This window comes from Salmo salar, chromosome ssa10 (assembly GCF_905237065.1).
Source record: "Salmo salar chromosome ssa10, Ssal_v3.1, whole genome shotgun sequence".
NCBI lineage: Eukaryota > Metazoa > Chordata > Actinopteri > Salmoniformes > Salmonidae > Salmo > Salmo salar.
The window spans coordinates 52514048-52539197 of NC_059451.1; the positions used below are offsets into that span (position 1 = coordinate 52514048).

Here is a 25150-nt window from a genome sequence, read left to right on the forward strand (position 1 = left end):
CATGGGGCTGTGTATGGTAAATACAGGGAAAACAGAGATGTTTCATGGGGCTGTGTATGGTAAATACAGGGAAAACAGAGATGTTTCATGGGGCTGTGTATGGTAAATACAGGGAAAACAGAGGTGTTTCATGGGGCTGTGTATGGTAAATACAGGGAAAACAGAGATGTTTCATGGGGCTGTGTATGGTAAATACAGGGAAAACAGAGATGTTTCATGGGGCTGTGTATGGTAAATACAGGGAAAACAGAGGTGTTTCAGGGGGCTGTGTATGGTAAATACAGGGAAAACAGAGGTGTTTCATGGGGCTGTGTATGGTAAATACAGGGAAAACAGAGATGTTTCATGGGGCTGTGTATGGTAAATACAGGGAAAACAGAGATGTTTCATGGGGCTGTGTATGGTAAATACAGGGAAAACAGAGGTGTTTCATGGGGCTGTGTATGGTAAATACAGGGAAAACAGAGGTGTTTCATGGGGCTGTGTATGGTAAATACAGGGAAAACAGAGGTGTTTCATGGGGCTGTGTATGGTAAATACAGGGAAAACAGAGGTGTTTCATGGGGCTGTGTATGGTAAATACAGGGAAAACAGAGGTGTTTCATGGGGCTGTGTATGGTAAATACAGGGAAAACAGAGGTGTTTCAGGGGGCTGTGTATGGTAAATACAGGGAAAACAGAGGTGTTTCAGGGGGCTGTGTATGGTAAATACAGGGAAAACAGAGTTGTTTCAGGGGGCTGTGTATGGTAAATACAGGGAAAACAGAGTTGTTTCAGGGGGCTGTGTATGGTAAATACAGGGAAAACAGAGTTGTTTCAGGGGGCTGTGTATGGTAAATACAGGGAAAACAGAGGAGTGTCATGTTTCAGGGGGCTGTGTATGGTAAATACAGGGAAAACAGAGGAGTGTCATGTTTCAGGGGGCTGTGTATGGTAAATACAGGGAAAACAGAGGAGTGTCATGTTTCAGGGGGCTGTGTATGGTAAATACAGGGAAAACAGAGGAGTGTCATGTTTCAGGGGGCTGTGTATGGTAAATACAGGGAAAACAGAGGAGTGTCATGTTTCAGGGGGCTGTGTATGGTAAATACAGGGAAAACAGAGGAGTGTCATGTTTCAGGGGGCTGTGTATGGTAAATACAGGGAAAACAGAGGAGTGTCATGTTTCAGGGGGCTGTGTATGGTAAATACAGGGAAAACAGAGGAGTGTCATGTTTCAGGGGGCTGTGTATGGTAAATACAGGGAAAACAGAGGAGTGTCATGTTTCAGGGGGCTGTGTATGGTAAATACAGGGAAAACAGAGGAGTGTCATGTTTCAGGGGGCTGTGTATGGTAAATACAGGGAAAACAGAGGAGTGTCATGTTTCAGGGGGCTGTGTATGGTAAATACAGGGAAAACAGAAGGTGCAGCTCATTGCTGAACAACTCAACTGTTTCCTTTCAGTAGAAACTCAGTCATTCTGACCTAACTAAGCCACAGTTTTTTGTTGAACAGTTCACTTTACCTGCTTCACATTCACAAACTATCAATATTACTTCAATTAGCTAACCACCTAGCTTCACATTACAAACTATCAATATTACTTCAATTAGCTAACCTCCTAGCTTCACATTACAAACTATCAATATTACTTCAATTAGCTAACACCCCAGCTTCACAGAACATTAACACAAGTACAAATCCTTTCTTGAAACTAAATCATGATAGTCTACCAATGTCCTGTCCAATAAACAAACAAACTGTCCTCAATCTTTCCACCTCTACATCTGTCCAATAAACAAACACTGAGTAGTGGACCTGCCCACTCCTAAAAACACGTTGTAGAGTGGTGCTGTTCTGTATCGGAATCCTTCAACATGTTGGAATCATAAGAACCCAAGAAGTCTATAGGGGTCCTGGGAAAATATATCTCCATCTTCTCTGACACAGTGCCTATGTGGACTGGAGAGGGTGGGAACTTGAGTATTGGACTGTCATGGGATAACACATACACCCATCATCAGCTGACAGACTGTTTAGATGAGGGCTTTGTTCATTCTGCTAAACAAAGAGGAAGAGAGAGAGCAGAGGGGAAAGTGATTACTAAAATCCTTTCTTTAACAGTTGTGTTTACTTTCCCAAGATTGCTGGATTAGGTTCATTCCCATGAAGAGAGAGGGAGAGGGGAGGAGGAGAGGAGAGGAAGAGAGGGGAGGAGGAGAGGAGAGGAAGAGAGGGAGAGGGGAGGAGGAAAGGCAGAAGGGAGGAAGAGAGGGAGAGGGGCAGGGTAGAGGAGAGGATAAAAATAGTCAAAAGAGATCCAAAAGACCTAAGAATTTAAAACATGAACTGGCGTAACATCACAGATCGGTTATTAAACTGACCTAACATCACAGATCGGTTATTAAACTGACCTAACATCACAGATCGGTTATTAAACTGACCTAACATCACAGATCGGTTATTAAACTGACATAACATAACAGGTTATTAAACTGGCGTAACATCACAGATAGGTTATTAAACTGGCGTAACATAACAGGTTATTAAACTGGCGTAACATCACAGGTTATTAAACTGGCGTAACATCACAGATCGGTTATTAAACTGACGTAACATCACAGATCGGTTATTAAACTGGCCTAACATCACAGATCGATTATTAAACTGGCCTAACATCACAGATCGATTATTAAAAACTGGCCTAACATCACAGATCGATTATTAAACTGGCCTAACATCACAGATCGATTATTAAACTGGCGTAACATAACAGATCGGTTATTAAACTGGCGTAACATCACAGATCGGTTATTAAACTGGCGTAACATCACAGATCGGTTATTAAACTGGCCTAACATCACAGATCGATTATTAAACTGGCGTAACACAACAGATCGATTATTAAACTGGCCTAACATAACAGATCGATTATTGTACAGTTTGAAAATCTTTTATTATATGTGTGAGTGTGAGTGTGCGTGTGATGGGTGCTGCTTTACTAGATGCATCAGTACTGTGCGTACAGGGATAGTCCTGTTGGCTCGGTGTTGGCTGTTGCTCATGCGTCTGGTCTTGGTCCGCTCCACCTCATGTCGATGGACCCAGCCTCGCAGCTCATGGTTCAACCTGTCAACCAAATCACTGAGTCAAGTCATTTAGACATTTCCACATACATGTGCACTCCGTAGACTGGAAGAGATCTGGTTGGCTGTCCCCATCTGCTTTACTGTGATAGGTTTCTCCATCTAAAGCCTATAAGTTGTGTCCTTACTCTGTCTACATCTCGGATTTGATTTTAATTCAGCCACTGTAGCACTTTGAGATAGTACAAGTACTACTACTAATAATAATACAACACTTGAATTTTTAAAACTCTCTCTCTAATTAAAGCCAACAATAAGACAAGACTTAAAACCCATCTAAATGGATTCACGATGAAGGCATATCTTTATGACATGTAAAGAAACACTACGTCTGATTAATTGTTCCATAAAGCACGGGAGCCAATTTGCGGCAGTGATGAAGAGTCCATATGGAGTCCATATGCTGAACCTCCAGAACCGATATGTTCTGAGCGTGCATAAACTAAGCCTTAAATGGTTTCCATCTAACTATTGAAAAAGACCCAGGAAAGAGATTAATTCACCTGAATCAGATATGGACATTGCTTTACTAAATCTTGTGGTTTAGATGTCATTATTTAAAGGAGTACATAGTCTTAAGTCCTAATGTGGAGGAACTAGAGATGGGGCTAAGTAGGGTTGCAAAATTCTGGAAACTTTCCCAAAGTTTTTTGGGGGGGAAACCCTGGTTGGAATCAGGAGGGAATAAAGAGTGAAACAGCGGGTAACCCTAGGGCAGAGTGAAACAGAGTGTAACCCTAGGGCAGAGTGAAACAGCGTGTAACCCTAGGGCAGAGTGAAACAGAGTGTAACCCTAGGGCAGAGTGAAACAGCGGGTAACCCTAGGGCAGAGTGAAACAGCGGGTAACCCTAGGGCAGAGTGAAACAGCGGGTAACCCTAGGGCAGAGTGAAACAGAGTGTAACCCTAGGGCAGAGTGAAACAGCGTGTAACCCTAGGGCAGAGTGAAACAGAGTGTAACCCTAGGGCAGAGTGAAACAGAGTGTAACCCTAGGGCAGAGTGAAACAGAGTGTAACCCTAGGGCAGAGTGAAACAGAGTGTAACCCTAGGGCAGAGTGAAACAGAGTGTAACCCTAGGGCAGAGTGAAACAGAGGGTAACCCTAGGGCAGAGTGAAACAGAGGGTAACCCTAGGGCAGAGTGAAACAGAGTGTAACCCTAGGGCAGAGTGAAACAGAGTGTAACCCTAGGGCAGAGTGAAACAGAGTGTAACCCTAGGGCAGAGTGAAACAGAGTGTAACCCTAGGGCAGAGTGAAACAGAGTGTAACCCTAGGGCAGAGTGAAACAGAGTGTAACCCTAGGGCAGAGTGAAACAGAGTGTAACCCTAGGGCAGAGTGAAACAGAGTGTAACCCTAGGGCAGAGTGAAACAGAGTGTAACCCTAGGGCAGAGTGAAACAGCGGGTAACCCTAGGGCAGAGTGAAACAGCGGGTAACCCTAGGGCAGAGTGAAACAGCGGGTAACCCTAGGGCAGAGTGAAACAGCGTGTAACCCTAGGGCAGAGTGAAACAGAGTGTAACCCTAGGGCAGAGTGAAACAGAGTGTAACCCTTGGGCAGAGTGAAACAGAGTGTAACCCTAGGGCAGAGTGAAACAGAGTGTAACCCTAGGGCAGAGTGAAACAGAGTGTAACCCTAGGGCAGAGTGAAACAGAGTGTAACCCTAGGGCAGAGTGAAACAGAGTGTAACCCTAGGGCAGAGTGAAACAGAGTGTAACCCTAGGGCAGAGTGAAACAGCGGGTAACCCTAGGGCAGAGTGAAACAGAGTGTAACCCTAGGGCAGAGTGAAACAGAGGGTAACCCTAGGGCAGAGTGAAACAGCGGGTAACCCTAGGGCAGAGTGAAACAGCGGGTAACCCTAGGGCAGAGTGAAACAGAGTGTAACCCTTGGGCAGAGTGAAACAGAGTGTAACCCTAGGGCAGAGTGAAACAGCGGGTAACCCTAGGGCAGAGTGAAACAGCGGGTAACCCTAGGGCAGAGTGAAACAGAGTGTAACCCTAGGGCAGAGTGAAACAGCGGGTAACCCTAGGGCAGAGTGAAACAGCGGGTAACCCTAGGGCAGAGTGAAACAGCGTGTAACCCTAGGGCAGAGTGAAACAGAGTGTAACCCTAGGGCAGAGTGAAACAAAGTGTAACCCTAGGGCAGAGTGAAACAGAGTGTAACCCTAGGGCAGAGTGAAACAGAGTGTAACCCTAGGGCAGAGTGAAACAGAGTGTAACCCTAGGGCAGAGTGAAACAGAGTGTAACCCTAGGGCAGAGTGAAACAGCGGGTAACCCTAGGGCAGAGTGAAACAGCGGGTAACCCTAGGGCAGAGTGAAACAGCGGGTAACCCTAGGGCAGAGAGAAACAGCGGGTAACCCTAGGGCAGAGTGAAACAGAGTGTAACCCTAGGGCAGAGTGAAACAGAGTGTAACCCTAGGGCAGAGTGAAACAGCGGGTAACCCTAGGGCAGAGTGAAACAGCGGGTAACCCTAGGGCAGAGTGAAACAGCGGGTAACCCTAGGGCAGAGTGAAACAGAGTGTAACCCTAGGGCAGAGTGAAACAGCGTGTAACCCTAGGGCAGAGTGAAACAGCGGGTAACCCTAGGGCAGAGTGAAACAGCGGGTAACCCTAGGGCAGAGTGAAACAGCGGGTAACCCTAGGGCAGAGTGAAACAGCGGGTAACCCTAGGGCAGAGTGAAACAGCGGGTAACCCTAGGGCAGAGTGAAACAGCGGGTAACCCTAGGGCAGAGTGAAACAGCGGGTAACCCTAGGGCAGAGTGAAACAGAGTGTAACCCTTGGGCAGAGTGAAACAGAGTGTAACCCTAGGGCAGAGTGAAACAGCGGGTAACCCTAGGGCAGAGTGAAACAGCGGGTAACCCTAGGGCAGAGTGAAACAGCGGGTAACCCTAGGGCAGAGTGAAACAGCGGGTAACCCTAGGGCAGAGTGAAACAGCGGGTAACCCTAGGGCAGAGTGAAACAGCGGGTAACCCTAGGGCAGAGTGAAACAGAGTGTAACCCTTGGGCAGAGTGAAACAGAGTGTAACCCTAGGGCAGAGTGAAACAGCGGGTAACCCTAGGGCAGAGTGAAACAGAGTGTAACCCTAGGGCAGAGTGAAACAGCGGGTAACCCTAGGGCAGAGTGAAACAGAGTGTAACCCTAGGGCAGAGTGAAACAGAGTGTAGAACTGACCTGAGGCATTTGGTCCTGTTGACAGGCGGCAGACACGGAGGAGGAGGTCCGAAAAACAGAGGATCCTTCTTCACCACCATTAGAGCCTTATCCTCCGAACTAAGACAGACAGACGGACGGACGGACGGAGGGAGACACAGACGGGGAGAGCGACACAGACACAGAGGAAGAACAATGAGAGAAAATTTAAGATTTCTTTTACTTTGGCGGCAAAAAACGAACTATTCTTGGATACAGGTGAGAGATTCCCCACTGAGGTAGTGACTGGAACCAAGATGGCTGCCTACCAAGGCCACGCAGAGCCCTGAGACGACCCACAGAGTAGTGTAGCTAAGAGACCAAATGACACGCAACTCTTCAACATGAAGGCCATTAATCCCATGTTAAATTATATCTGCATGTACAGTATGCCAAACTAGGCCGTGAAACAGTGACGTGTGCAGCGTTGTGATGGGACTGACATGTACAGAGCTGGCGGCGGGTCTGAAGACTTTAAAATGATGAGTCGTACAATCCAGGAAGCGCTGATCTGTTCAATACAATGTGTCCACAGTCCGTCACAGGCTGGGGAATACCACGGATACATTGGGGATCACGCTGCCAATAACAGAACTCTGGGATAAGCTTCTGCTGACACCGAGCTATGGCACAGAGAAAAGACGAGGGAAAAGTGCAAACTCGACGACTCAGAGTTGAAATACGGTGAGCGGGCTGAGCCTAAATAATGGAAACTAGACTAAACACTCACAGAATATCACAACCAGAATATCACAACCAGAATATCACAACCAGAATATCACAACCAAGATAAAGAAAACTTACATAACACCGGGAGGGAGGGAGGGAGGCTGGGAGGGAGGCAGGGATAGAGGGAGGGAGGCAGGGATAGAGGGAGGGAGGCAGGGATAGAGGGAGGGAGGCAGGGATAGAGGGAGGGAGGCAGGGATAGAGGGAGGGAGGGAGGGAGGCTGGGAGGGAGGCAGGGATAGAGGGAGGGAGGGAGAGATAGAGGGAGGGAGGCAGGGATAGAGGGAGGGAGGGAGAGAGGCTGGGAGGGAGGCAGGGATAGAGGGAGGGAGGCAGGGATAGAGGGAGGGAGGCAGGGATAGAGGGAGGGAGGCAGGGATAGAGGGAGGGAGGGAGGGAGGCTGGGAGGGAGGCAGGGATAGAGGGAGGGAGGGAGAGATAGAGGGAGGGAGGAGGCAGGGATAGAGGGAGGGAGGGAGAGAGGCTGGGAGGGAGGCAGGGATAGAGGGAGGGAGGGAGAGATAGAGGGAGGGAGGGAGAGATAGAGGGAGGGAGGCAGGGATAGAGGGAGGGAGGCAGGGATAGAGGGAGGGAGGGAGAGAGGCTGGGAGGGAGGCAGGGATAGAGGGAGGGAGGGAGAGATAGAGGGAGGGAGGCAGGGATAGAGGGAGGGAGGCAGGGATAGAGGGAGGGAGGGAGAGATAGAGGGAGGGAGGCAGGGATAGAGGGAGGGAGGGAGAGATAGAGGGAGGGAGGGAGAGATAGAGGGAGGGAGGCAGGGATAGAGGGAGGGAGGGAGAGATAGAGGGAGGGAGGCAGGGATAGAGGGAGGGAGGGAGAGATAGAGGGAGGGAGGCAGGGATAGAGGGAGGGAGGGAGAGATAGAGGGAGGGAGGCAGGGATAGAGGGAGGGAGGCAGGGATAGAGGGAGGGAGGGAGAGAGGCTGGGAGGGAGGCAGGGATAGAGGGAGGGAGGCAGGGATAGAGGGAGGGAGGCAGGGATAGAGGGAGGGAGGGAGAGAGGCTGGGAGGGGAGGCAGGGATAGAGGGAGGGAGGGAGAGATAGAGGGAGGGAGGCAGGGATAGAGGGAGGGAGGGAGAGAGGCTGGGAGGGAGGCTGGGAGAGAGGCAGGGATAGAGGGAGGGAGGCAGGGATAGAGGGAGGCAGGGATAGAGGGAGGGAGGGAGAGAGGCTGGGAGGGAGGCAGGGGAGAGAGGCTGGGAGGGGAGGCAGGGATAGAGGGAGGGAGGCAGGGATAGAGGGAGGGAGGGAGAGAGGCTGGGAGGGAGGCAGGGAGAGAGGCTGGGAGGGAGGCAGGGATAGAGGGAGGGAGGCAGGGATAGAGGGAGGGAGGCAGGGATAGAGGGAGGGAGGCAGGGATAGAGGGAGGGAGGGAGAGATAGAGGGAGGGAGGCAGGGATAGAGGGAGGGAGGGAGAGATAGAGGGAGGGAGGCAGGGATAGAGGGAGGGAGGCAGGGATAGAGGGAGGGAGGGAGAGATAGAGGGAGGGAGGGAGAGATAGAGGGAGGGAGGCAGGGATAGAGGGAGGGAGGCAGGGATAGAGGGAGGGAGGCAGGGATAGAGGGAGGGAGGCAGGGATAGAGGGAGGGAGGGAGGGATAGAGGGAGGGAGGCAGGGATAGAGGGAGGGAGGCAGGGATAGAGGGAGGGAGGCAGGGATAGAGGGAGGGAGGGAGAGAGGCTGGGAGGGAGAGAGGGAGGCAGGGAGAGAGGGAGGGAGGCAGGGATAGAGGGAGGGAGGGAGAGAGGCTGGGAGGGAGAGAGGCTGGGAGGGAGGCAGGGATAGAGGGAGGGAGGCAGGGATAGAGGGAGGGAGGCAGGGATAGAGGGAGGGAGGCAGGGATAGAGGGAGGGAGGGAGAGATAGAGGGAGGGAGGCAGGGATAGAGGGAGGGAGGCAGGGAGGCAGGGATAGAGGGAGGGAGGCAGGGATAGAGGGAGGGAGGGAGAGAGGCTGGGAGGGGAGAGAGGGAGGCAGGGAGAGAGGGAGGGAGGGAGGCAGGGATAGAGGGAGGGAGGCAGGGGATAGAGGGAGGGAGGCAGGGATAGAGGGAGGGAGGCAGGGATAGAGGGAGGGAGGCAGGGATAGAGGGAGGGAGGCAGGGATAGAGGGAGGCAGGGAGAGAGGGAGGGAGGCAGGGAGAGAGGGAGGCAGGGAGAGAGGGAGGGAGGCAGGGAGAGAGGGAGGGAGGCAGGGATAGAGGGAGGGAGGGAGAGATAGAGGGAGGGAGAGAGGCTGGGAGGGAGGCAGGGATAAAGCGAGGGAGGGAGAGATAGAGGGAGGGAGGCAGGGATAGAGGGAGGGAGGCAGGGATAGAGGGAGGGAGGCAGGGATAGAGGGAGGGAGGCAGGGATAGAGGTAGGGAGGCAGGGATAGAGGGAGGGAGGCAGGGATAGAGGGAGGGAGGCAGGGATAGAGGCAGGGATAGAGGGAGGGAGGCAGGGATAGAGGGAGGGAGGCAGGGATAGAGGCAGGGATAGAGGGAGGGAGGCAGGGATAGAGGGAGGGAGGCAGGGATAGAGGGAGGGAGGCAGGGATAGAGGGAGGGAGGCAGGGATAGAGGGAGGGAGGCAGGGATAGAGGGAGGGAGGCAGGGATAGAGGGAGGGAGGCAGGGATAGAGGGAGGGAGGAGAGGATGAGAGGGAGGGAGGGAGGGATAGAGGGAGGGAGGCAGGGATAGAGGGAGGGAGGCAGGGATAGAGGAGGGAGGGAGGCAGGGATAGAGGGAGGGAGGCAGGGATAGAGGGAGGGAGGCAGGGATAGAGGGAGGAGGGAGAGAGGCTGGGAGGAGGCAGGGATAGAGTGAGGGAGGCAGGGATAGAGGGAGGGAGGCAGAGATAGAGGGAGGGAGGCAGGGATAGAGGGAGGGAGGGAGAGATAGAGGGAGGGAGGCAGGGATAGAGGGAGGGAGGGAGGGAGAGAGGCTGGGAGGGAGGCAGGGATAGAGGGAGGGAGGGAGAGATAGAGGGAGGGAGAGAGGCTGGGAGGGAGGCAGGGATAGAGGGAGGGAGGGAGAGATAGAGGGAGGGAGGCAGGGATAGAGGGAGGGAGGGAGAGAGGCTGGGAGGGAGGCAGGGATAGAGGGAGGGAGGCAGGGATAGAGGGAGGGAGGCAGGGATAGAGGGAGGGAGGGAGAGAGGCTGGGAGGGAGGCAGGGAGAGAGTGAGGGAGGCAGGGATAGAGGGAGGGAGGGAGAGATAGAGGGAGGGAGGCAGGGATAGAGGGAGGGAGGGAGAGATAGAGGGAGGGAGGCAGGGATAGAGGGAGGGAGGGAGAGAGGCTGGGAGGGAGGCAGGGATAGAGGGAGGGAGGGAGGGAGAGAGGGAGGGAGGCAGGGATAGAGGGAGGGAGGGAGGGAGAGAGGCTGGGAGGGAGGCAGGGATAGAGGGAGGGAGGGAGAGATAGAGGGAGGGAGGCAGGGATAGAGGGAGGGAGGGGGAGGGAGGCAGGGATAGAGGGAGGGAGGGAGAGAGGCTGGGAGGGAGGGAGGGAGGGAGGGAGGGATAGAGGGAGGGAGGCAGGGATAGAGGGAGGGAGGCAGGGATAGAGGGAGGGAGGCAGGGATCGAGGGAGGGAGGCAGGGATAGAGGGAGGGAGGCAGGGATAGAGGGAGGGAGGCAGGGATAGAGGGAGGGACGCAGGGATAGAGGGAGGGAGGCAGGGATAGAGGGAGGGAGGGAGAGAGGCTGGGAGGGAGGCAGGGATAGAGGGAGGGAGGGAGAGATAGAGGGAGGGAGGCAGGGATAGAGGGAGGCAGGAGGCAGGGATAGAGGGAGGGAGGCAGGGATAGAGGGAGGGAGGCAGGGATAGAGGGAGGGAGGCAGGGATAGAGGGAGGGAGGCAGGGATAGAGGGAGGGAGGCAGGGATAGAGGGAGGGAGGCAGGGATAGAGGGAGGGAGGCAGGGATAGAGGGAGGGACGAGGGATAGAGGGAGGGAGGGAGAGAGGCTGGGAGGGAGGCAGGGATAAAGGGAGGGAGGCAGGGATAGAGGGAGGGAGGCAGGGATAGAGGGAGGGAGGCAGGGATAGAGGGAGGGAGGCAGGGATAGAGGGAGGGAGGCAGGGATAGAGGGAGGGAGGCAGGGATAGAGGGAGGGAGGCAGGGATAGAGGGAGGGAGGCAGGGATAGAGGGAGGGAGGGAGAGATAGAGGGATGGAGGCAGGGATAGAGGGAGGGAGGGAGAGAGGCTGGGAGGGAGGCAGGGATAGAGGGAGGGAGGGAGAGATAGAGGGAGGGAGGCAGGGATAGAGGGAGGGAGGCAGGGATAGAGGGAGGGAGGGAGAGAGGCTGGGAGGGAGGCAGGGATAGAGGGAGGGAGGGAGAGAGGCTGGGAGGGAGGGAGGGATAGAGGGAGGGAGGCAGGGATAGAGGGAGGGAGGCAGGGATAGAGGGAGGGAGGCAGGGATAGAGGGAGGGAGGCAGGGATAGAGGGAGGGAGGCAGGGATAGAGGGAGGGAGGCAGGGATAGAGGGAGGGAGGCAGTGATAGAGGGAGGGAGAGAGGCTGGGAGGGAGGCAGGGAGAGAGGGAGGGAGGGAGAGAGGCTGGGAGGGAGGCTGGGATAGAGGGAGGGAGGCAGGGATAGAGGGAGGGAGGCAGGGATAGAGGGAGGGAGGGGAGAGGGAGGCTGGGAGGGAGGCAGGGATAGAGGGAGGGAGGCAGGGATAGAGGGAGGGAGGCAGGGATAGAGGGAGGGAGGCAGGGATAGAGGGAGGGAGGCAGGGATAGAGGGAGGGGAGGAGGCAGGGATAGAGGGAGGGAGGCAGGGATAGAGGGAGGGAGGGAGGCAGGGATAGTGGGAGGGAGGCAGGGATAGAGGGAGGGAGGCAGGGATAGAGGGAGGGAGGGAGGGAGAGAGGCTGGGAGGGAGGCAGGGATAGAGGGAGGGAGGCAGGGATAGAGGGAGGGAGGGAGAGAGGCTGGGAGGGAGGCAGGGATAGAGGGAGGGAGGCAGGGATAGAGGGAGGCTGGGAGGGAGGCAGGGATAGAGGGAGGGAGGCAGGGATAGAGGGAGGGAGGAGGCGGGAGGGAGGGAGGCAGGGATAGAGGGAGGGAGGGAGGCAGGGATAGAGGGAGGGAGGCAGGGATAGAGGGAGGGAGGAGGCGCAGGCAGGGATAGAGGGAGGGAGGCAGGGATAGAGGGAGGGAGGCAGGCAGGCAGGCAGGGATAGAGGGAGGGAGGCAGGGATAGAGGGAGGGAGGCAGGCAGGCAGGCAGGGATAGAGGGAGGGAGGCAGGGATAGAGGGAGGGAGGCAGGCAGGCAGGGATAGAGGGAGGGAGGCAGGGATAGAGGCAGGCAGGCAGGGATAGAGGGAGGGAGGGTTTTTACCTTGTCAGCTCTGGGATTTGCTCTAGCAGCTTTTTGTTACTGGCCCAATGCTCTAACCACTAGGCTACCTGCCGAAATAAATATAGTAACCCTAGCCTATCAAAGCTGATGGGATCCTCCTCTTTTTAATAGGCCATCACTCTGTTTTATCACGCAATTGCATAGACTATAGAAATGTTGTGCAACATGAGCTCATGAAGTGTTTGATTAGATTTTCAAAAACATTTGTATTGACGTCAGAGTGATTAGAGGGACAATAGAGTGCTGAGTACCAGGCAGTTAGCAAGTTTGGTAGGCTACTAATGACCAGCAGCAGCATCAGAGCTTGGAGAAGCCTACAGTGACTAAACGGTCACGTGGAATGTGACCGCAATCCGTGCTTGTGACCGCCGGTGTGGCAGTAATACAGTCACGTAACAGCCCTAGACATACGCTGTCAACTGTGGGACCTTATATAGACAGGTGTGTCTTTCCAAATCATGTCCAATCAATTGAATTTACCACAGGTGGACTCCAATCAAGTTGTAGAAACATCTCAAGGAGGATCAATGGAAACAGGATGCACCTGAGATGAATTTAGAGTCTCATAGCAAAGGTCTGAATACTTATGTAAATACCTCTCCAGTCCAGTCCAGGTCAACCCAACCCAGCCTCTACCTCTCCAGTCCAGTCCAGGTCAACCCAACCCAGACTCTACCTCTCTAGTCCAGGTCAACCCAACCCAACCCAGCCTCTACCTCTCCAGTCCAGGTCAACCCAAACCAGCCTCTACCTCTCCAGTCCAGTCCAGGTCAACCCAACCCAGCCTCTACCTCTCCAGTCCAGGTCAACCCAACCCAGTCTCTACTTCTCCAGTCCAGGTCAACCCAACCCAGTCTCTACTTCTCCAGTCCAGGTCAACCCAACCCAGCCTCTACCTCTCCAGTCCAGGTCAACCCAACCCAGCCTCTACCTCTCCAGTCCAGGTCAACCCAACCCAGCCTCTACCTCTCCAGTCCAGTCCAGGTCAACCCAACCCAGTCTCTACCTCTCCAGTCCAGGTCAACCCAACCCAGCCTCTACCTCTCCAGTCCAGGTCAACCCAACCCAGCCTCTACCTCTCCAGGTCAACCCAACCCAGCCTCTACCTCTCCAGTCCAGGTCAACCCAACCCAGCCTCTACCTCTCCAGTCCAGGTCAACCCAACCCAGTCTCTACCTCTCCAGTCCAGGTCAACCCAACCCAGCCTCTACCTCTCCAGTCCAGGTCAACCCAACCCAGCCTCCACCTCTCCAGTCCAGGTCAACCCAGCCTCCACCTCTCCAGTCCAGGTCAACCCAACCCAGCATCCACCTCTCCAGTCCAGGTCAACCCAACCCAGCCTCCACCTCTCCAGTCCAGGTCAACCCAACCCAGCCTCCACCTCTCCAGTCCAGGTCAACCCAACCCAGCCTCCACCTCTCCAGTCCAGGTCAACCCAACCCAGCCTCTACCTCTCCAGTCCAGGTCAACCCAACCCAGCCTCCACCTCTCCAGTCCAGGTCAACCCAACCCAGCCTCCACCTCTCCAGTCCAGGTCAACCCAACCCAGTCTCTACCTCTCCAGTCCAGGTCAACCCAACCCAGCCTCTACCTCTCCAGTCCAGGTCAACCCAACCCAGCCTCTACCTCTCCAGTCCAGGTCAACCCAACCCAGCCTCTACCTCTCCAGTCCAGGTCAACCCAACCCAGCCTCCACCTCTCATCCAGGTCAACCCAACCCAGCCTCCACCTCTCCAGTCCAGGTCAACCCAACCCAGCCTCTACCTCTCCAGTCCAGGTCAACCCAACCCAGCCTCCACCTCTCCAGTCCAGGTCAACCCAACCCAGCCTCTACCTCTCCAGTCCAGGTCAACCCAACCCAGCCTCTACCTCTCCAGTCCAGGTCAACCCAACCCAGCCTCTACCTCTCCAGTCCAGGTCAACCCAACCCAGCCTCCACCTCTCCAGTCCAGGTCAACCCAACCCAGCCTCTACCTCTCCAGTCCAGGTCAACCCAACCCAGCCTCCACCTCTCCAGTCCAGGTCAACCCAACCCAGCCTCTACCTCTCCAGTCCAGGTCAACCCAACCCAGCCTCCACCTCTCCAGTCCAGGTCAACCCAACCCAGCCTCCACCTCTCCAGTCCAGGTCAACCCAACCCAGCCTCCACCTCTCCAGTCCAGGTCAACCCAACCCAGCCTCCACCTCTCCAGTCCAGGTCAACCCAACCCAGCCTCTACCTCTCCAGTCCAGTCCAGGTCAACCCAACCCAGCCTCCACCTCTCCAGTCCAGGTCAACCCAACCCAGTCTCTACCTCTCCAGTCCAGGTCAACCCAACCCAGCCTCCACCTCTCCAGTCCAGGTCAACCCAACCCAGCCTCCACCTCTCCAGTCCAGGTCAACCCAACCCAGCCTCTACCTCTCCAGTCCAGTCCAGGTCAACCCAACCCAGCCTCCACCTCTCCAGTCCAGGTCAACCCAACCCAGTCTCTACCTCTCCAGTCCAGGTCAACCCAACCCAGCCTCCACCTCTCCAGTCCAGACCCCCCGTGGTCATCTTACAGTGGAACATGGAGTCTGATCTGTTCTAAGACAGTGTTTTTAAACTTTGTTTTAAGACATGGGATCAGCAAATATAAAAACTTAGTGTCAGGTAACCAACCATCTCAGAGACAAGCCAACAACGTCCCACGTTCTGGCCCTGGTCCACGGAACTGAGATAGACCGTTTCTCTAAGGCACTGCATCACAGTGTTGCGGGTTCGATCCCCAGGCTGTGTCATTACCGGCCGTGACCGGAAGTCTTATAGGGCGGCACACAATTGGCCCAGCATTGTCCGGGTTAGGGGAGGGTTTGACCAGGGGGGGACTTTACTTGGCTCATCGCGCTCTAGCGACTCCTTGTGGCGGGCCGGGCGCCTGCAGGCTGACTGCGGTCGTCAGTTGAACGGTGTTTCCTCAGACACATTGGTGCTGCTGGCTTCCGGGTTAAGTGAGCGGGTGCTCAGAATATCCTGACCTGGACAACACTGACGTACACTGCCGTGTGTGTGTGGGTGTGCAGTATAAACATAGTTAAAGTGCAGAGCGAAGGGGAGGCAGGTTTATGACATGCAGCATGCCCACCACAGCCAGGTGTGTGGTGATGCTGAGTTAGGTCATTACCGGTGGGTCGGAGGGGTGGTCTGGAGGGATTCGGGGCCCACCGGGGTCTCGGTCTCTTGGGAGAAGTCCAGCAGATGTCTGCCGCTGTGCATAGAGCCAGCCTGGAGTTTAGAGCCACGGCCACCTTCAAACAAACTGAAGCAGGACGGGACAGGGAGAGGGTGGGAGAAGGGGAGAGATAGGGAAGGGGAGAAGATGGTTGAAGAGAGAGAGAGAAAGAGGGAGACAGAGAGAGGAGAAAAACCCCTGAGTAAATAAGGCTAAAATCAATGAGCCAAACAGCCAGTGGTCCAAAGACATTCAGTCTTAAAAGCAACAGCAGAATCTCAACTCTGACCTCCATGTGTCTCATCATTTCAAAGCCATCTGGCCCCATACGGTGACTATTTTACATTCCAATGGACGGCCCCAATAGTGTTCCTCTAAATACTCAGACTCACATGCTCATTCAGAGTTACATTCAAAACCACACTATGTTCTCTCAGTCTGCTACTGAAACAGCATATTCCTAGCTAGGAACACCAACACTTCACAAGCGCTTGCACACATGCCCCTTGAACTCCAACTGTTTGGGGAACACAGGCTACGATGTGATTTTCTACCCTTCTCTCAGTCCCAGAAGTGGGCACTTGCTCACTCCCCCTGACCTTTTTAAAGGCATTGCAGTGGGAATAAACAAGTGCACACTTGGGGTAGAATGAGAGAGACTCACCTCAGTCCCAGGCAGGCAGACTCACCTCAGTCCCTGGCAGGCAGACTCACCTCAGTCCCTGGCAGGCAGACTCACCTCAGTCCCTGGCAGGCAGACTCACCTCAGTCCCTGGCAGGCAGACTCACCTCAGTCCCTGGCAGGCAGACTCACCTCAGTCCCTGGCAGGCAGACTCACCTCAGTCCCTGGCAGGCAGACTCACCTCAGTCCCTGGCAGGCAGACTCACCTCAGTCCCTGGCAGGCAGACTCACCTCAGTCCCTGGCAGGCAGACTCACCTCAGTACCTGGCAGGCAGACTCACCTCATTGGTCCAACATTGAGCATGAGGAACACCAGCACAACCATGAGACAAATGGCCCGCCTCTTAGGAGCACTGGTCTTCAGAACCTTGTTCTACAGGAATAGGAAACGCATCATCACATTATATCACAGGAAACGTCATCATTACATCACACATCCACTCCCAGCCTGGCCCAGAAAACATTTTCTATAGTTGTCAGGTGTTTTTGTGGTCTAACTCTGACCTCTGATAGTAGTCCCTCCAGCTGTCTCTTCAGGGTGCCGTTCTCGTTCTTGAGCAGCTGGTTCTCAGAAAGCGCCATCTTGAGACGGACCTCCAGCGTCAGCAGGTACTCTTTCTTCTTCTTACGGGACTGAGATGCCGACTCCCTGTTCTTTATCATCCTCTGCTGTCGCTGGGACACCTTCGACTGGAGGAGAGAGAGAGGGAGAGAGAGCGAGAGAGGGAGAGAGACAGAGAGAGATGTTAGCCTATACGGGCCATTTGCAACCATCAATATATGCTGAAATCATCCGCAAAGCTGATCTCCCATTATTGGCCACCGATTTACCTCTCCCTAGAGTCGATGTCGGGGTTTACTCTTAGTTCTGATTTCTGCCGACATTTTTCAAGAACATTTCACCCTGTGGTGGGCATCATCATCATTATCGCAACAATTTAATTACATTTTAGTCATTTAGCAGAGGCTCTTATCCAGAGCGACGTACAGTAGTGAATGCATACATCTCAATTCATACATTGTTTTTTTTCCCTCCCGTACTGGCCCCCCGTGGGAATCGAACCCACAACCCTGGCGTTGCAAACACCATTGCAAACACCATGCTCTACCAACTGAGCCATAGGGAAGCTGCTATTATAGCAGACTATGGTGATTTATCTATTTGACAATCATGCCGTACAACTGAATTAAAGTATTTCATTTCCTCGTTTACCACCACCATATAGCCTTACCCTGAACATTTTATCAATGGAAACATCATGGAGTAATGACTTTACTTGTCTTAACAATATAGCCATGAGGGCTAAAGGAAATATTCCTGAACTGTAGGCTACACATTTGACATGTAAGGGATAATCAACGAGGGTTATGCGTTCTCTGAAAAATAATGAACGACCTACGTGGAAGGTGTGTTCCACGACGGGCTAGTGGAGTGAAACTGACCTTCCACAAAGTTGCATTATTTTCCAGAGAACGCATTAGAGCCCCGAGTTGATTATCCCTTTTATACCAAGGCTATAATTTAACACATTTACCTCAACAAATGTGTTCATTTGCAAGTAGAAATGTGTTTCAACATCCACTGAAGTAGCATGCAAGTTTACTAGATAGCTACAGTAGTTGCCCTGGTAACCAAACAGACTTGTTAGTTTAGCTAACCAAGTCATCAGTCCTAGCTTGCTAATATGAATTGAATTATGTTTTCAATTCAACTTTTGCTTTCAAAAGCTGCTCAATAGAACAGTAAGAATGAACTATAGCCATTGAATTCTACCTTGCTAATATTCCGTGCATTATAGGGAAATGAAGGAATGCCCTTCAAGCCAATCAGGAACAATTATTCAACGATGCCATGGTATAACTGAAACTAAAACGGTGATTGTGTTACATTTTTTCCCCCTCAAATGATCTTGTATTCTAATAAAGTTATTTAAAACAGACAGATTTGGATGGGTATTTGTATTATACTAATACGATTTCCGCTGTGGCATGGACAGCGGCTCTATGGGGTTAAAGTTCTACAAATGAAATGATCATTATTTTTTAAATAACTGTTAATCGCTTTGAAAAACAAAACACACAGCTTGGCGTGATTGTCTGTGATGAACTGGTGGTTAGGCTCAGAGGCATCATGGCCACAGGGACCTGTACCCCCATCAAATTCTTCCTGTTGAAAAAAATTAACTAAGAAAATCTGTAATACTACTAGCCACCTAGCAATTTTATGAATTTGGCTCTAGGTTCCCAATCTCCCAACCTCATAACTAGCCTTGTAGCTAGCTTGTCTAACTATTTTAGCTGGCTTGCCTGCTGGCAAGGTTGGTAGACTTTAGAAAAGCAAACGATAACTCAATGTACTGAATAAGACTCACATTTAGCAGAGATGCAGTGTAGCACATTTAGTTTCTTTAAAAAGAAGAGGAAAAAGAACCACCAGCCAGGAGGATACAGACCGCTCAAGAGGTATGCTTAGATATGCAGAAAAATAGACAGATTTAAATCAGAATTATTATGCCTCTAGATTTCAGGAAAAGCTATTTCAGGTTTTTGAAAAAATTAAGAAAATCCGTAGCCTCGCTCCGGACCCCCCCAACGTACTTTGTGCCCCTTCAGATTTTGGAGGTTCATGACGCCCCTGGTTAGACGTAGGGAAGAGTAACATTAAAAATGTTGTAGGAATAGTGGAGAATGCAGTGATTATTTATTTATTTATTGAACAACGTGATAACATTCGTTGTGATAACAGTGAACGCTTTCTACGTTGTTACAGGGCTACAGTAACTAGGCCCATAGTCCTACTGAGGTATATGGTACTTTATTGAAGAAACAATGTCTGAATTGGAAAGAAATGTGGTAGGGAGAGTCATTTATAAATTATTTGGAAGTCGCCATCTTAAAACAAAAAGACAAAGTGCTTTGTTATAATGATATTTAAAAATGGTCTATCACACATGCTGCAATTCATATCACTTTCATTTACAATGTGGTAATTCATTAAAATCCATATCACAAATTTACAATGTGGTAATTCATTAAAATCCATATCACTAATTTATAATGTGTTAATTAATTAAAATCCATATCACAAATGTATAATGTGGTAATTAATTAAAATCCATATCACTAATTTATAATGTGGTAATTAATTAAAATCCATCACTTTAATTTATAATGTGGTAATTAATAAAAATGTGGTCTTCAATAGCTTTATTTTTGCAGAACAGTATCCTCGAAGTATGCATAACTTGGCTATGTAATTGTCTGTAATTAAACGTGTTAACTAAATCATTGTAATTGACATAGGCTACATTTCCAGTTGAATAATTCAACTTCAGTTATATTCTTCCATTTCTCTTTTTCCCATTTTGATTTGGTTTTCCTGGTAGGATGTTACTTCATTGGGGCAGGCGTAGTGAACACAGACAAGGACCATTTCCGCTGTCGACACCGTGACAACGTCAGATCAGCTGGTCTAGATAGTTTACTCTATTCCGCTGTTCTTTTCGTTGTAACTAGGGTTATTTTAGTTTGGAGAACCATGTAATCTCCCGTTAAGAAATCCAGCGCTAACCTGCAGGTGAGCGTCATGTTCTGCCTGTTCGTTGCAATGTTAGTTTGTTTCATTGACATTTCTACCTAGGTTACTTCCATCCCAGTCCCATATCACAGCTGATTGAAATGAAAAGTGTAAACATCATGATGAAAAGGGTAAAAATACAAGACAGTCATTAGAGAAAAGGTTTGATCTTGGAGTGCCCTGGGGACCTTCTGTCCCAAGTTAGTACTCAGCAGGAGGGTGGTTCTAGTTCTCAGGGGAGGTTCTAGTTCTCAGGGGTGGTTGTGTCAACAGGAGACCGTAGGGTTGTTGTAGTTCTCAGGGGAGGTTCTAGTTCTCAGGGGTGGTTGTGTCAACAGGAGAAGGGCATTTCATCATTCATATCATCTGATTCACTAAAACAGGTGGCAAAGGATGACGTATCCATGAGCACAGACAGACAGACAGACAGACAGACAGACAGAGAGAGAGAGAGAGAGAGAGAGAGAGAGAGAGAGAGAGAGAGAGAGAGAGAGAGAGAGAGAGAGAGAGAGAGAGAGAGAGACAGAGAGAGAGAGAGAGAGACAGAGAGACAGAGAGAGAGAGAGAGAGAGCACAGAACGCCAGTGAGCATCACTCTGGAATGTGGCTCCTTAAAATAAAGAGTGAGAACCATAGGAGAAGAGAGGGGGATGTGTGAGAAGAGAGTGGGTGGGAAAGGAGCGACAGAAAGCGAGAGAGAGTGAATGGAAAGAAGGTGGCGTTAACATAAAAGCTAGCCTTACTCTACTTCATTTCCTAGGATAATTATTTAACCTCGCTGACGGCTACCGGTCGCTGACGGCTACCGGTCGCTGACGGTTACCGGTCGCTGACGGCTACCGGTCGCTGACGGCTACCGGTCGCTGACGGCTACCGGTCGCTGACGGCTACCGCTCTCTGCAGCAGAAAATAATAAACAGACATATAAGACGTCACATCGTAAACGGTTCCCCCGGCAACACAGCATGGGTTGGTATAGCCAGTGCATATACTCTTTCGAAGTTCAAGCTTTAAACACTTTATCTGAAAGATGGCTCTGTCTGAGAACCAGGCGCCAAAGAACCAGAACGGCATCTTGAAGAGACAGCTGGAGGGACTACCATCAGAGGTTTGAGTTAGGCCACATACACACACACTAGAAATAAAATGTCATTTGTCCCAGTCAAAAACTTTCAGCCGGAGAATCTTAACCCTTATCATCCTGAACATCACCTCTTATCCCGAGGATTTAGTCAACACTCAATCATCCTAACACAAACACACACTTCCCCCATGTGTGTGAATGACAGCTAAACACATCCCCTCCCAGGAAGCTGACTGCACCCCTCTCCCCCCAGCAGCAGTAAGCCTGTAAGACACTGGGTCTAATGGACCAGCTGGTTGATTAACTTATTTGGATCCGGAGAGCAGACGAGAGGAGGAGAGATGACAGCTCCATAACTGTTTGTATTCCGTCTCCTGAGAAACTCTCCCGCTCTGTTCTCCCGGCCCAGATCTGGGATCCGTGCCACCACCAGAGCCTGGGAACGCCAGGAGACAGAGGTTACCAGGACACGGGGTGGGCTCTGGTTCCATCGCCACATCAACAGAACCGGTAAGGGGGGTGAAGGGGACATGAGTGGGTGTGGGGGGAGTTGGGTTGAGTGCCACTGGCAGGCCTGGTAACTTTTCACTGAGAGATTCCAACCGCCTTCAGTTGGTAGCCTGAACCTCAACCCCAGCCGCTCCCAGCACCTTATCTTGAATTCTCCATTCATAAGACTCACGTTTTGAGGTTTGGCACACGAGACTAATCAGAGGGAAATAAACAGAGGCACCACAAAGCCTGTTCCTTGATCAGGACTGTTCTTTCCATTCAGGTCACCTCAAACCCTTCGAAACTGAGATCTTTTAACAAGTAAGATGAAAACATTTCTTTAGTTTAGGGGATGTTAAAAAGGTTTCCACAGGCCAGCATCTGGACACACATCGTACCCAGGATCACAGCATCCTCCCCTGGCCTGGTGTCTACCCGTGTTGGGGGCTTCCCCGAGGCCTGTAGTGTAATGAGTTACAGCCCAGAACGTAGCAGAAAATATCAAAGGAAATCTGAGCATATTATTTTACAAATAGCTCACTTTTTCAGCTTTGCCACTCTACTCGACACCTGTCCCAATATTTAGCAAGCTTTTCACACCCTCACAATTACAAACAGTGCATTCGGAAAGTATTCAGACCCCTTCGCCTTTTACAAATTTTGTTACTTTACAGCCTTATTCTAAAATGGAATATCATTTTTTTTTATTCCTCATCAATCTACAAACAAAACCTCATAATGACAAAGCGAAAACAGGTTTTTAGAAATGTTTGCAAATGTATTAAAAATAAAAACACAAATACCTTATTTACATAACTATTCAGATCCTTTGCTATGAGACTCTAAATTGAGCTCAGGTGCATCCTGTTTCCATTGATCATCCTTGAGATGTTTCTACAACTTCGAGTCCAACTGTGGTAAATTCAATTGATTGGACATGATTTGGAAAGGCACACACCTGTCTATATAAGGTCCCACAGTTGACAGAGCAAAAACTAAGCCATGATGTCGAAGGAATTGTCCGTAGAGCTCCGAGACAGGATTGTGCCAAGGCACAGATCTTTGGATGGGTACCAAAGAATGTCTGCAGCATTGTCCCCAAGAACACAGTGGCCTCCATCATTCTTAAATGGAAGAAGTTTGGAACCACCAAGACTCTTCCTAGCCCTGGCCGCCCGGCCAAACTGAGCAATCAGGGGAGAAGGGCCTTGGTCAGCGAGGTGACCAAGAACCCATGGTCACTCTGACAGAGGTCCAGAGTTCCTCTGTGGAGATGGGAGAACCTTCCAGAAGGACAACCATTTCTGCAGCACCCCACCAATCAGGCCTTTATGGTAGAGCGGCCAGACGGAAGCCACTCCCCAGTAAAAAGGAACATGACAGCCCGCTTGGAGTTGCCAAAAGTCACCTAAAAGACTCTCAGACCATGAGAAACAAGATTCTCTGGTCTGATGAAACCCAAATTAAACTCTTTGGCCTGAATGCCAAGCGTCATGTCTGGAGGAAACCTGCCACCATCCCTACGGTGAAGCGTGGTGGCAGCATCATGCTGCGGGGATGTTTTTCAGCAGCAGGGACTGGGAGACTAGTCAGGATCGAGGTAAAGATTAATGGAGCAAAGTACAGAGAGATCCGTGATGAAAACCTGCTCCAGAGCGCTCAGGACCTCCGACTGGGGGCGAAGGTTCAGCTTCCAACAGAACAATGACCCTGAGCACACAGCCAAGATAATGCAGGAGTGGCTTTGGGACAAGTCTCCTTAATATCCTTGAGTGGCCCAGCCAGAGACCGGACTTGAACCCGACCGAACATCTCTGGAGAGACCTGGAATTAGCTGTGCAGCGACGCACCCCATCCAACCTGACAGAGCTAGAAGGCCAGCATCCCGGAGTTGCCTCTTCACTGTTGACGTTGAGATTGGTGTTTTGCGGGTACTATTTAATGAAGATGCAAGTTAAGGTCTTGTGAGGCGTCCGTTTCTCAAACTAGACACTAATATACTTGTCCTCTTGCTCAGTTGTGCACTGGGGCTTCCCACTCCTCTTTCTATTCTGGTTAGAGCCAATTTGCGCTGTTCTGTGAAGGGAGTAGTACACAGCGTTGTACGAGATCTTCAGTTTCTTGGCAATTTCTTGCATGGAGTAGCCTTCATTTCTCAGAACAAGAATAGACTGACAAGTTTCAGAAGAAAGTGCTTTGTTTCTGGCCATTTTGAGCCTGTAATCGAGCCCACAAATGCTGATGCTCCAGATACTCAACTAGTCTAAAGAAGGCCACTTTTATTGCTTCTTTAAATCAGAACAACAGTTTTCAGCTGTGCTAACATAATAGCAGAAGGGTTTTCTCATTATCAATTAGCCTTTTAAAATGATAAACTTGGATTAGCTAACACAACGTGCCATTGGAACACAGGAGTGATGGTTGCTGATAATGGGCCTCTGTACGCCTATGTAGATATCCCATTAAAAATCATCTGTTTCCAGCTACCATAGTCATTTACAACATTAACAATGTCTACACCGTATTTCTGATCTATTTGAGGTTATTTTAATGGACCAAAAAAAATGCTTTTCTTTAAAAACAAGGACATTTCTAAGTGACCCCAAACTGTTGAACGGTAGTGTATGTAAATGTGATATTTCAGTTTTTGATTTCTAATACATTTGGAAAAATGTCCCAAAAACTTTTTTTGCTTTGTCATTATGGGGTATTGTGATGTCATTATGGGGTATTGTGATGTCATTATGGGGTATTGTGTGTAGATTGATGAGGGGGAAAAAAATCGAAATGTAATCAATTTTAGAATAAGGCTCTAATGTAACAAAATGTGGAAAAAGTCAAGGAGTCTGAATCATTTCCCAAGGCCCTGTACACACAAACACGCTCACAGCTCAAACACAGACTGGCACTGAGGACTGACGTAAACACACTCAAACACCTGCCTGAAGTAGGCCCCGCGGTTTACTGATCACTCAATCCACCGTGCTCTGGCCAAACCACAACGATACAGTCAAAACAGCTGCGATGTGTCAAAACAAACACACACACACACACACACACACACACACACACACACACACACACACACACACACACACAGCTCAACTGCTTTGTGTGGGCCAAGGCGGCCGTGTCATGCAAAAAGCAAAAAGTCTGTTTAAGGCAGCACACCTGGCCTAACACAACAGACACAGCTAAACCATTTACCACCACTTTTCAGCGTATAAAATATCTGACAAACAGAGTTAAAATCCTTTTGATAAGTCTAAATACATGTTAATTCTCTGGAACCATGGATGGACTATTTATCCCGAGTCCTGAGTGAGATTCTAGTTGATTTCAGCTCCAAAAACCTGGTCCTGGTTTTGATGTTTTTCTCACAATGAAAGCACTACCCTTTAATTGCTGTATTGTAACATTATTGACTCTGTCAGGTTTGTAAAACGTCCTGAGTGGCTGGTTTGTTTTGGCCTCTTGTAGCTCGGCGGCATTCCTGGTCAATGCTCTCTCTCCAGACTCCTCCTCTCCAGACTCCATCACGATAATTTAACTACCAGACCAGACACTTTCCGTCCTCTTCTCCACTCAGCTGTTTCAGAGTGGTGTTTGCACAGTCCGAGGTTAACCATTACCACTCATAAAAACAACAACAACAACTGGAGAAATATTGCTGGGTTAACGTTCCATTAATGTTCC

The 25150-nt window shown here is 50.8% G+C and overlaps 1 protein-coding gene across 2 annotated transcripts in view; it reads right to left on the reverse strand.

Moving 5' to 3' along the window:
• The window catches only part of atf6 (activating transcription factor 6), a 137927-nt gene that overhangs the window by 32311 nt on the left and 80466 nt on the right, over positions 1-25150 (reverse strand). For both annotated transcript variants that reach the window (XM_014123468.2, XM_014123469.2), the window contains exons 8-12: positions 16806-16991; positions 16583-16674; positions 15571-15705; positions 6306-6404; positions 3008-3110 (exon numbers count right to left, since the gene is read on the reverse strand). In XM_014123468.2, coding sequence (XP_013978943.1) covers positions 3008-3110; positions 6306-6404; positions 15571-15705; positions 16583-16674; positions 16806-16991 — 615 coding nt within the window. The remainder of the gene's footprint in view (positions 1-3007; positions 3111-6305; positions 6405-15570; positions 15706-16582; positions 16675-16805; positions 16992-25150) is intronic.